Source organism: Lytechinus pictus, chromosome 14, assembly GCF_037042905.1.
Source record: "Lytechinus pictus isolate F3 Inbred chromosome 14, Lp3.0, whole genome shotgun sequence".
Taxonomy (NCBI): Eukaryota; Metazoa; Echinodermata; class Echinoidea; order Temnopleuroida; family Toxopneustidae; genus Lytechinus; species Lytechinus pictus.
Genome location: NC_087258.1, coordinates 19,039,778 through 19,052,826, shown reverse-complemented (window position 1 = coordinate 19,052,826; position 13,049 = coordinate 19,039,778). Strand labels below are relative to the sequence as shown.

Here is a 13,049-nt window from a genome sequence, read left to right as displayed (position 1 = left end):
TTAACAAAAAAATCAATCTGTCATTTGAGCCACCTCATGGCAGATGCTACAAAACACTCTGTGGAAAAGCTCTCTATGAATTCTATAAATCTATATTACCCTGATTTCGCAAAGTTGGTCCAGAATAGCATGATCTGGAGAGAAAGAGACCTTTCTTCTTCTGTGACATTAAATACATGAGAAATCTCTTCAACAAAGGGCAACCCGAAGACAAGGGTCACTTCTTCGGAATGAGTCGCCTTTAACTAACGAGTAGATGTAGTGACATCAGTCTGTGTTTCATGTGTGAATTCGTAAATACTCCTGTAACAAGGAACCGAGGGGTAAAAAAAGAATATGCATCATCCAAGGTTTCAAGAGAAATGGTTATTATTTTGCTAACCCAGGTAACTGTTATGAACTTGAAGTTACATTCAGTGGCGCCAGCAGACTCGGTGTCCCAGCAAAAGATATAATACACCTTACCTAAGCTCTGGTAATGCTCGGTGAGATGAGTTATGATGAGGTACGTTGTCGAATGTAATACTGTTACGTCACGTTTATAGGCTAAATCTAGTCAAAACTTAAACTTGGATTACTGAGGTTTTTAAGAATCTTAGACGAAGGTTTAAATTCGTACAAACATGTAACTATTGTAACTGCTGGCATTCTTCCATTCTGGAGTTTGCTGGCTTTTTTTCTTTGACGGCGGTCATATGGAGTCCAAGCTATGATAACGTTGTAAAAAGCATATCCCGTTTTATGTTCTAAGATTGGTACAGTGCCCCGGGTAGTTCCTTATGAAATGCCTATATGGTCAAACTTCGCCTAGATGAAAATGGGTATATATCGAGAAAAAAAACAAGTACCAAGTACATATTTTGACTCACTTGGTTGGTGCGTGTGTGAAAATATACTTGAAGATTGGGTGAACACCCAATGCCTGGGCTTGAAGAACTTTGTCCGTGGTACATGCATAGTTCACATCCGTGAGTACGTCCACGAAGGTACGGGAGAAGTTACCATTGATCAAATCCTTGGACCAGTCTGTGTACATCTCCAGAACTGCGTTACGGAGGATCATTGATTCGTTGTACCCCTTCCATGACATGAAGGATAGCACGTGGTCATGAGCAGTTGTCAGGTTCATACTGGGAGGGTATTGTTCGTGTCGATGTTCCCAGAACATGGATCGCAGTCTGGCCGTGCCTTCGTCTTTATTGTAACCTGCCATGATGGGACATTGTTTGAAGTCGCCCATGCTATAGAGGTTGTCCGGTGTGTCCTCCAAGAAAAGGCCATCAACGTGGAGCTTGTATCGCCAGTCATAGACCTTTGTGGAAAAGAAAATGAACATGGGCTATTCCATAAAATAGTCAACCTTTTTGTGCGTCCGATCCACATTTTTCTAAATTCTTACTTCACTTCATAAACTGACCAAGTCGTGGTCTTTTGAGAACATTATAGACTGCCAAAAGAACAAGAAATCAGAGACAGAAAATGTCATGAAGGTCCCACATATATGGGATCGGACGTACATATTTTATGGAATTGCCTACATAGCTATCGGTCTCTAGAAAAACAATTGACTCACTAGGGGGATACAGTATGTCGATTGAGCTCAAAGGAGAGAGAATATTTGTTAAGATAAAATGATGATGACGATGATTACGATGACGGTGATGATGATGATGATGAAAATGATGATGACGACGATGATGATGATGATGATAACGACGACGACGATTATGTCATGATGATTAAACAATGATAACGTGAATCCCATAGGAAAAGGAGAAAAGTGAATACATAAAAACGTACTTTAAGTAAGTGAGAGAGATAGATGGGAGAAAGAAAGAAGAGAGAGAGAATGCGAATACCGTTCCTGCAGCCATCATGAGATCGGTGGCATCTTTAGATCTCAGGCATTCAGTCATGGCGGGCACAGAATCAGTTTGACATCCCATTGACCGGCCGAGTTGTAGAGCTTTCTTCCGATCATCCTGTAATGGAGTATTCTCAAAAGCCCACTCGGCATAAGCATTTCCACTCTAGAAAAGAGAAAAATTTTATAATTCAAAGTGACACAAATCTACTGTTAGTGATGTGATCACTCAACACATGGCACTATTAATCTCATTAGCCTTAGGCCTACGTCTTAACAAAAAACATTTTTAATACATGGGCCCTTTTCATAAAAACAATTAATGCACATGCAGTTTAAACAAGAATATGATCAACCAATCAAATTGAATAATTTAAGTAGCTTTAAACTGTATTCAATTACAAATGTTTATTCTAGCAAGTTTTATGAAATAGGGCCCCAGAGGTCTGGTAAGAGCCTTACGTCTATAATGGTGAGACCAGGGCCCTGTCTTACAAAGAGTTACGATTGTTCCAATCAATCGTAACTCTATGGCTATCCATCAGGGTCATATTTTTTTCTCAAGGAAATTCACAAAAAGTCTTGTAAACAAAGGAGAACACACCAAATTATCAAGAAATCAATGAATTAATGGATAAACATTCATATCTAGAAACTTTTTTGAACAAACATGCATTTCATGTGTTAACTTTGATGGCTTTCCATATTTGCGATTGATTAGATCAATCGCAACTCTTTGTAAGATAGGGCCCAGGATATGTGCCACAGTGCTTCTCAGCAAATGAAATTCAAGTAAGATCTCAGATCTGACAAAGAATGTTGATAAAACGCGCCCCAAGGGCCCATCCGCTGGTCGGAAAGACAACTTACTTATCGGAATGGTTGTCATGAGGACTGCTGTTCATAATAGAAAAAGGTTCATTTTTCATAAGGGTCATTATTCATAACAAGGAAAAGGGGTAATCAACCTAGCTGAAGGGTCTCTCTTCATAACATGGAAAGGGTCATTATCCACAAGGTTCAATATATTACTATAATAAAAAAATTATAAAATAAAAGGTCGTTTTTCATAATGGACAAGAAGGTCGCTCGTCATCCCAGGCCAGGTGGTCATTATGCATAACTGAAAAACTGTAAATGGAGTGGTTACCTGCATTATAGCTTGGCTAAATAGTCCCCGACTCAACTTAGAAAGCAAGTGAAAGTGTACACTTGCAGAACCAGCGCTGGCACCAAATATCGTCACCCTGTTTTGGTCTCCACCGAAAGCTTTTATACAAAGACAGCGGAAAACCATGTCACAATCAAATATGAATACCAGTTGTGGCACGATTTTGCAATGAGTTCGTACAGAATCATAAAGAATGTCTGCACACTTAAAATGTTAGGCAACATACTGCCCACTGTGTTGGGTAATGTATGTTGGTAAAAAAAATATATGGGCAATTATTATCCAATCGAGCAAATTGATTACCCAATTATTAGTTTTTATTATCCAATTTAGACAGATTGTAACCAATACGTGTGTGGACAGGATGTTGCCCAGTGATGGCCTTTTTTGGCCCAATTTTTTTAAGAGTGTGCCTAAGTGTCTGTATGTATATATAGATAAATATGTGCCAAAGGATTCTGGAAGAAAATGTGAATTTAAGCCAGATTTCGGGTCTTTTTCCAAGCAATTCTGACCCTAACTTCCTGGACAGAGGTTTAAAAAACCCCAGCGCATTGGTAATTGTCATAGGAGGGGGGAGGGGGAGGTTCGCACCGCAACTCAGAATGAATTCAAGAGCACAGTAAATGTATTGAAAATACCCGACAAATGACAGAGAACAGCTGCGAGGTCTTTGTCGAAAATTGGTGAACCGGAACATCAGGTTTCGTCCAAGTTTCGGAGCTGACGAAAAATTACAAATATGTCGCTTGTCCATGCAGAGTCCTGGAGGGTGTTTCATAAAGCTGTTCGTAAAGTTATGCACGACTTTACGCACGACTGGAACATGTTCTTAGGTCATAAATCAATAATTTTTATATAGGGATACCACATAGCTCAAGAAAGGATCACCAGTCGTGCGTAAAATCATTCGTATCTTACGAACAGCTTTATGAAACACCCACCAGGACGAAACTGCTATTTTGATTTACCAAAGTTTGGACAAAGACCATCTTGGTTTTTCTTTGTCTTATTATAAAAGGGCATTTGACAATACATTTTCTATGATCTTGAATCCGTTCTGGGTCGCGTTGCGAAAAAAAATCCCTAATAATCAGAGCCGCACATATCGTACGGTATACATGACAAAAAGATGTAGTTTTTGTTTCTTAATTATGCCAAAGTATACTTCTCGTGTTTGCAGCCCAAATTATGACAGGCACGCGTATACGCTTATAAATACCACAATGTAAGTTTTCATAGTGTACATAAAATCTAACAAATTTCTACTCTTTCGTGTCTCTTTTGGTTACAAATGGCTGCCGATTTTATCCATATTATAGTAATTTGTTCATATGATCCTTTACGGTTTATTTCCAATTCGTCTAATGCCAATTCGTCCAATTGCCAACTCGTCTACTATCATTTGGTCTATCATCAGTTCGTCCACTATCCACATGCTCTAATTGCTAATTCGTTCACTCACCATTTAGTCTAATAACCAGTTGGTCCGATAGCCATTTAGTCCATATCATTTGGTCTAATTGGACTAAGTGATACTTGTGCAAAATGAATGAAATAGAGATGGATATTAGACCAACTGGTCAAGAGACGAAATTGTGATTAGACGAAGTGATGATTGGACCAAATGGTTGTTAGACGAAATGTTGATGGACGGATTGGCATTAGACTAAAATTGATGAAAGTGGCCCATGTGGTGAGTGGACGAGTTAGCAGTAGACGAATTGGCAACTTACCATCCTTTACATACCTCCGATATTTCGCTGTATCCAGTGTAAAGCTTCTACCTGATCAAGCATGCCATAGTTACCTCGTGAGTCTTCTGTCCCTTTTAAATAGAGAATATATAATGATTGTTAGAATTAACACTTTATAAACTTCATAAAACGCATACACGCTCAATCCCCATCCCCGACACACAGACGATAGCTCAGTCGATAGAGCGGGGGTTTCGGATTCCAGTGACCCGGTTTCAATTCCCACTTGGTGCGCTAATACCCTTTGGTAAGGCATTAATCCTCATTACCAGGTCCCTCGGAGAGGACCTTACTGCCGTTGGTCCTCTGGTTGCTTGCTTACAAGCACTCATGCTTTCTTAGCAATCAGGTTAAAAATCACCATCATTTACCATTTACTTTATTATTCCCCCTATCCCTCTATATCCTCCTATATCTCGCTCATAAATAGTGTTCCACTCATTTTTAGTCACCCCAAGACCAATTATTCACCCCTAAATCACTCTAATTAATCATGCATTAATGAAATATAATTGAAAACTATCAATTTTGTGTCATAAATATAAATTATTGGAGCTCCGAACTTCTATAATCACCACGTACGTATGCGCAGAGGATTATTGTTCCTATGGGGCCATCTATTGTTTCGCCCCCAAACCAAATTGATTCCAGAAGAGATCACCTAGCCCCCCCCCCCGTGCACCAGGGACGTCCCTGCAAACTAGGTTAAATTTAGTCAACATTCCCGGTGACCTATTGACTATAAAATATCCAATAAAATGAATTTCAGCAACCTTTGCCCGGCAATGAAAGTAACTTTCGCAGAAGTAATTTCCTTCCTTTCTGCGTGCAGATTTGCTTGAAAATCCAGTTTTATTACAATTCTTCTAATAAAATACTCCAACGCAAAGTGCAAGGATGTAAAATGAACTACACACTTAATTTTTTTATTTTTCAGGTTAAATAGGGGCGGGTGAGTCTCTTCCAAACGGGCATTCCTACAAAATTAAGTCTTTTCGCCATAAACATTGATGTATGCATGTTATTAGCTTTTTTTGTTGTATTGTCGTTGTTGACCAGGCGCACCTTTCTTTTTTATTTTTCTTTCTACTCCCGATGATCGATCTCTTCACTTTGTCGTATACCCCCCCCCCAAAAAAAAAAAAAAAACATCTCCCCATCCCTATTTTTTTCTAGGATCATGCTTGACTAACACGTTGAAAATCGTGAAAATATTCCGACTCTGTAATTGATGGTGACAACGATGACGTCACCTACGGCAGCCAATGGGACTCCATAAAACATGTACGTCATTGCTGAACCGGTCAAGAAAGACCCACCGTGGATGAAAACTAGCACAGCGGATCGCTCCGACTAGAAGTCAATAAATGACAAAAAAGTTATATTTTGAGAAATTGCCAAAAACACAAGAACAACAGCAACACAGTTTTATTGAAAACATTTATAGAAGGTCATACACTGCAAAAATTCCGGTGTTGATTAACCACCAGCCCCGAATATATATGTTCACACCAGAGAAGTGTTAAACAACACCAGTTTGGTTTTGGTCTAGATAGGTGTTTATACAACACCAATTAGTATTAAAACGGCATCGGTTTGATTATGAACTGGTGTTGTTTCAATACTTCTCTGGTGTGGTCATAATAAATTCCAGGCAGGTGGTAAATCAACACCGGAGTTTTTTGCAGTGTATAAATCTAAATTTGTAATTGCAGTCAACCATCTAATACATTAGCTGTATTGATATGAATGTTAACAAACATGTGATATTTTGTCGTCCATTAACTTAGAGGGTGTATACCACCCCCCCCCCTCCTCCAGAGAAAGGAGATTTCATTATATTGCCCGGATGATCACACGGAGTGAGTATGGTGTTTATGCTGTTTCAGCATAAAATGAATCTCTTGTGACTTAATTGGAAGAGGCAAATAACTCAAAATAACATTTATTTATATATTTATTTATTTCGTTTTGTTTACCCAGGGTAACCCCATTACTAAACACTGTTTTTCTTGGGGGCCCTGCATACAAGTAACAAATACATATATTAACAAGTACAAACAATGAAAAGGTATTAAACAAGGAAGAAAATATGTTCAAAGAGACAAGCAACCTGCAGGACATACACACAGACATACTGAAATACATGTGTGTATGTAGAACAAAAGTCAACATATATATTGTGCATGAGCAAATCCAAATAAGTATATATTCCCTATGATCATATGATTATTGATTAATTTTGTGTTTGAATATTTGTTTGCTTGTCCCTGGAACCAGCCAGATAGGGGTAGTTATTTTAATTCAGTAGTTTCTCGCTCTCCAATAAGATGTAGCGAAGGAATGCCTCGAGACTGCACTACGGGTACCACTATCCAGCTGATTCCAGAGAATGGCAGCACTATGAGAAAAGGCCTTTTTTCCAGCCTGTGTGCGTACAAGCGGTACCACTACACCATTCTGGACTGAGTTTCTAGTTCTGTACGAGTGGACATTACTAGATCTTACTACGAGTTCAGAGAGATATATTGGCGCTTCCTCGTTAAGGATAATGTGCATTGTTTTACATCTATGGTATTTCCACCTTTCTTCAATCGACACCCATTTGAGTCTATGGAGCACCTGTTCAATAGGTGTAGAAAAATTAACTTTTAGGATTAGACGGGCCATTTTCTTATGCTGTCTGATTAAGCCATCCTTAAGATACTGTGCACACATGCTCCAAGAATTACTACAGTAATCAAAGTACGGTAATATAAGTGAATTAGCTAAGACTTTTGAACTGTCAATCGTGAGGTATTTTCTAAGCCTACTGAGAAGAGCTATCCGTGAGCCAATCTTCTTCATTGATTCTTCTACATTCTTTTGCCATGTCATGGTATCATCCATCCATACACCTAGATATTTATAATTATTGACTCTTTCAAGCACATTGTTATTAACAACTAGGTTAATATCATCACAGGTTGGTAGTTTCCTGGGGGATCCAAAAATCATGTATTGCGTTTTAGATAAATTTAGCCTCAGATGGTTTTGTGTCAGCCATTTATTCACAAGTTCAAGTTCTTTGTTTAATACTTATTCAATATCATTGATATTTTCAGCACTATAATACAGTATAGTGTCATCAGCATACATCATAATGTGACACTTATCTAGAATGCTGGGTAAATCATTCACCATAACTGAAAACAACAGAGGTCCGATAATCGAACCTTGCGGAACGCCTGTCTTGACATTAGTAATGTCAGACAAAGTTCCTTTGACAAATGTACGTTGGGTTCTTCCAGATAAGTATGATTGAATCCAGGTAAGCTCTCTGCCTTTAACACCCTAGAAGGGAAGTTTCTTTAGCAACAATTCATGACTGACAGAATCAAAGGCCTTTTTTAGGTCAAGATATACGACACCTGTTAGACGGCCATGGTCTATTTGCTTCAGAAGATAATCAGAGAAATAGGTAAGTACAGTATTCGTCAATTGAATGGTTTTTCCTAAAACCAGATTGCTGTTTTACAAACAGATAATTATCACTAAAATGGGCATGGAGTTGATCATGAACCACTCTTTCAAGAACCTTCATTATGATGGGAATGATAGATATCGGACGGTAATTATTTGGATCCTGTTTATCACCATTTTTGTATATAGGTGTGACTTTAGCAGTCTTCCATTCATTTGGTATTAGCCCGGTCTGGAGAGAGACATTGAAAATCTGAGTCAATTGTTCAGATATAATTGGGGCGGCTTCTTTGAGCAATTTAGGATCCAAACCATCTATTCCTGTTGCCTTTTTAATGTCCAGTGCTTTCAGAATCTCTAGTACACGCTGAGAGTTGATGTCCGTGAATGCAAATTATGGTTACAAACAACTCGATGCAAGTTACCGTCATCATAATGTTGTGGGGCACCCTCAGATATAACACCAAAATTTGCAAATGAATGGTTTAGTACGTTTGCTATCTCGAGTGGTTCATGAATGTACTCATCATTTACTCTTAGACTTTCAATGGAAGATTGGACATTACTGCCACTGAGACCTTTCAAGATTTTCCACAGTTGAGCGGGGTTTCGTTTATGCTCAATTATATTAGTTACATAGTAATCCTTCTTTAAGACATGTCTATAATTATTGATATGATTCCTACAAAAGCGATACTGTTGCCAATGGATACTCAGTCCACTAACTTCTGCCCTTCTTTTTAGCCTATCCCGTTCATATGATAATTGGATATACTCATCGTTTACCCAAGGTGTTTTTTGCCCTCATAAAGCTCTCCTTCGAATTGGGTGATTTTCGACATTTATCTCGATTTATGACATGGGTTCTATATACCAAACAACTCGATTTAAACTAAAAAGAAGTTAAGTTGACTTGCTGTAAATACTGTATTTATGCACAAATTGATTTAATTAAGTCAAATGAATGTTGTTAAATAAGTTTGTCTATTTTATCTGTACAATGTTGCTCGAAAAAATAATGGCTCTGTACGAGTAGTTGTATTGAATGAATATGAAACAAACCCCTAAAGTCTAACCGTATGGCATTTTCATAACATTTAATTGATACAACATGGAAGTAGGAATAAAGGATTGAAGGTTTATTGTCAACTAATGTGGGGGTGGGGTATTAAATCCACAACTCCACCGCTTATCCCACCCATGACTATCATCGTTGGTGGCAGCACAAATAAGGCTTCTCTGCCTTCTAAGCTGTCTCCTCGTTTCATGAATTATTCATATTTCTTGTATATTCCTTTATGTTTTGTAAATGTTATTTTTAATATATGATCGAAATAAATGCAAATGAATGAATGAATGTTGTTTGGATATTTTCGACATCACTATTTGCGTTAAATTTTCTCAAATATTATCAAAATTAAACTCAAACAAATCACATTTATAGGTCAACATATTATACCGATCAAAATTATAAACTATACCTTATGTTTTGGGGAATATACATTTAGGTAAAGACAGTCTTCGTTGATGTCAAGAAATCGTGGATTGGTCGGCTGCATACATGCTGATTTGAACTCGGTGGTGTTTAGGGTACCTGGCCATGGACCCTTGGGAACCGGTGCTCTGAAACGTTCCGGTGGTTCCGCATAAGGAATTCCCTGTATTTAATTTCAGAAACATTTAGTTTTTTTTCGAAATTCTTAAATTAATTACATTTGAAAAAAGCGCATGCATTCGTAATTCCGAAGGTTCGTTATTCCGAAGGTTCGGATATTCCGAAGGTTCGTTAGTCCGAAAACGAAATGAGGTTCGTAATTCCGAAGGTTCGTTAGTCCGAAAACGAAATGAGGTTCGTAATTCCGAAGGTTTGTTAGTCCGAAAACTAATGATTAACGAACCTTATTTCGTTTTCGGACTAACGAACCTTCGGAACAACGAACCTTATTTCGTTTTCGGATTAACGAACCTTCGGAACAACGAACCTTATTTCGTTTTCGGAATGACGAACCTTCGGAACATCGAACCTTATTTCGTTTCGGATTATCAAACCTTCGGAATAACGCCACAAATGTTCGGATTAACGAACCCTTTTACGTTTTCGGATTAACGAACATCGAGGTATAGGCAATTTACGTGTTTCGGAATTACGAACCGTCGGAATAAAGAACCTTCGGAATTACGAACCTTTGGAATTACGAAGTGTAACCGAAAAAAGAATCAGTTTGTACGAGATATGTTTTAAGAAGACATAAGTAAGCAAAAAGCTTGTGGCGAAGTTACTCCAGCCTTGTAGACATTAATTAAAAAAAATAAAATATACGATACAAGTAACAACCTTGAAGCTTGCCATACAAAGAAACAAAGGTAAATTAAAGTAATGGTTATTTTTTAATACACATTTGGCCCAATATCATTATGGATCCCGAGAATTATTAATTCATCAACATCGTTTGTGATGTCTTGGGCATTTTGTTTTCATTATTGAATTATCTATATTTCTTCCTTTCGACTTACACCAGAACAAAATCTTAAATGAAATTAGAATTCACTTAAAATAATGAAAACATAATAATCAAAATGAAATAATCTTGATCAATGAAAAAAATACATGTAACTTTTTTTATGAGGCCGCCATCATTGTCAAGCCTAATCGCTCACGATAGTTGTCTCCTGCATTCTTTTAGATTTATTTGTCTCTTTGTTTAATGAGTAATACATTTGTTTAAAGGACAAGTCCACCCCAACTAAAAGTTGATTTGATTAAAAAGAGAAAAATCCAACGAGTATAACGCTGAAAATTTCATCAAAATCGGATTTAAAATAAGAAAGTTATGACATTTTTAAGTTGTGCTTAATTTTACATAATAGTTATATGCACATCCTGGTCAGTATGCAAATGAGGGAACTGATGACATCACTCACTCACTTTTTCTTTTGTATTTTATTATTTTAAATATGAAATATTCTAATTTTCTCCTCATTGTCCTGTAAAATAAAGTTTTATTTCTCACTGAACATGTGGAGTTACCATTGCTTAACATTATATGGTTTAGTCAAGTTGGTCCTTATTGTCAAATCTGTAAAAATTGAAATATTGTATAATTCAAACAATAAAAAACAAAAGAAATAGTGAGTGAGGGACATCATCGATTCTCTCATATGCATGATGGTAAATTGTCCATATAACTATTTTGTGAAAAATAAGCGAAATTTCAAAATGTCATAACTTTCTTATTTTACATCCGATTTTTATGAAATTTTCAGCATTATGCTTGTCCGATTTTTATCTGTTGATTCAAAATGACTTTTTTCTGTGGTGGACTTGACCTTTAAATAGAATTGATCCAATGCTTATACTACAATATCGTTATACATTACATTTGTACATATTACTTTGTAAATTAAATATCTGATGTATTTAATGAAGAAATAAAAGCAATCAATCGGTCAAAATAAATCTATAAAAAGGCAAAAGATTGCTCTTCCGTCTGTTTTCGAATGAGACAAATTTGTTCATGTTTAACACGTATGATCAACAGAGGTATGGAAGTTCAACATTGCTTTGAAAATGTTAAATGATAATGCGCCATTTTGCTTTTGTTGGAATATATAAATATATAGCATTTTGCATATCACAACATTTTTTTTGCAGGATTTTCTGCATTTATTGGAATAATATACAAAACAAATTTACAATGCGTGAGACATAATCATAATATAGCACAAAGTACATAACCAAGTGACAATCTTATATATAGTGACTGGAGAAAGACATAAATACAATATAGAAAAAACTTAATGAGTAAAATGCAGAGGCAAACTATATAAGCAAATATATACTTGAAGCATGACAACTTACCAAAAACACATCGACTGGTTTACTGATTTGAATATTTTTATGTTCTTCAAATAAGACTGTCTTTCCTTCTATCAACCCTTCGTGTAGTCTTATCACGGGCTGGCCAAAGGTGTCCAGTGAGAAAAACACCAGAACAATCAAAACACATAGCATCGTGTTCTTCGCATTTTCCATTATGCTATGAAAATGAATAAACACATTATGTATGGGAAGAGATTGATGTGCAATGGATATACAGGCAGTAGATATATAGGCATATAACAACTTTATGTGAGTCATGAGAGCGACGGACAAAATCTATGAGTTCTGCGGTTTCAGTAGCGTAGGGCAGGAGGGGGGGGGGGGGCAGGAGTGACGCCAAGCTATTGGAAGCTGAGAAGCTGGGGGGGGGGGTATAAGACAACATTGGTTAATCCAGGGGGGGGGGCTATGCCCCCGGCCGAAACCTTTCAATTTCAGAATATGTAAAAGCGCTCCCATGAAAATCTCGGCGGCCTATAATTAGTTTGCGTCTTACCCCATCCCCCCCCCCCCCGGAAAAAAAACGAACGACCATGTATGAAAGTACTGCTAACGGTTTGTGTATCATTCTGGCCACCTATGTATAAGATAAACAAAGATTTAGACCAATAACCCGAGGTTAATTGTTTGTCATATTCCGCCCCCAAAATATTTATTCGTTATGGAACTCAAGAAACCATGCCTTTAGTTATTTTAAATGTGTAATCCAAACCGAAACGTTATATTTAAAGAACAGGGTCGATTTTTGTCATTTATTGCATGTCTTTCGGTGACTTTTCATTAGCTTGGATGGGGTGCAGATTTAGCAGTTGTCTCACCCCCCTCCATAGATTCGCCTCACTGCTGGGCTCCTTTCTCATGCTATAATGGTCAGTGGAGTAATAAGTAAGAAGAGGGGCAGAAAATAACTTGTGA

At 37.3% G+C, this 13,049-nt stretch overlaps 1 protein-coding gene across 1 annotated transcript; it reads right to left on the bottom strand.

Annotated features, from left to right (window-relative positions):
- Positions 1-865: 865 nt before the first annotated feature.
- LOC129275747 (cholinesterase-like) lies at positions 866-12,287 on the bottom strand. The gene is made up of 7 exons (XM_064109144.1): positions 12,114-12,287; positions 9,736-9,912; positions 5,986-6,145; positions 4,786-4,863; positions 3,015-3,133; positions 1,860-2,030; positions 866-1,312 (listed from the first exon to the last, which is right to left on the bottom strand). Exons 1-7 carry the CDS (start codon positions 12,285-12,287, stop codon positions 866-868), a joined length of 1,326 nt encoding a protein of 441 aa, XP_063965214.1.
- Between the last annotated feature and the right edge of the window lie 762 nt (positions 12,288-13,049).

Bases quoted from the DNA above. Each gene is read 5' to 3' on its own strand.
- LOC129275747 (XM_064109144.1), bottom strand. From the start codon at position 12,287: ATGGAAAATGCGAAGAACACGATGCTATGTGTTTTGATTGTTCTGGTG. The intron at 6,146-9,735 runs GTATAGTTTATA...ATTGACTTCTAG, and splicing joins TATATTCCCCAAAACATAAG to TCGGAGCGATCCGCTGTGCT. The intron at 3,134-4,785 runs GTATGTAAAGGA...TTTGTATAAAAG, and splicing joins GATACAGCGAAATATCGGAG to CTTTCGGTGGAGACCAAAAC.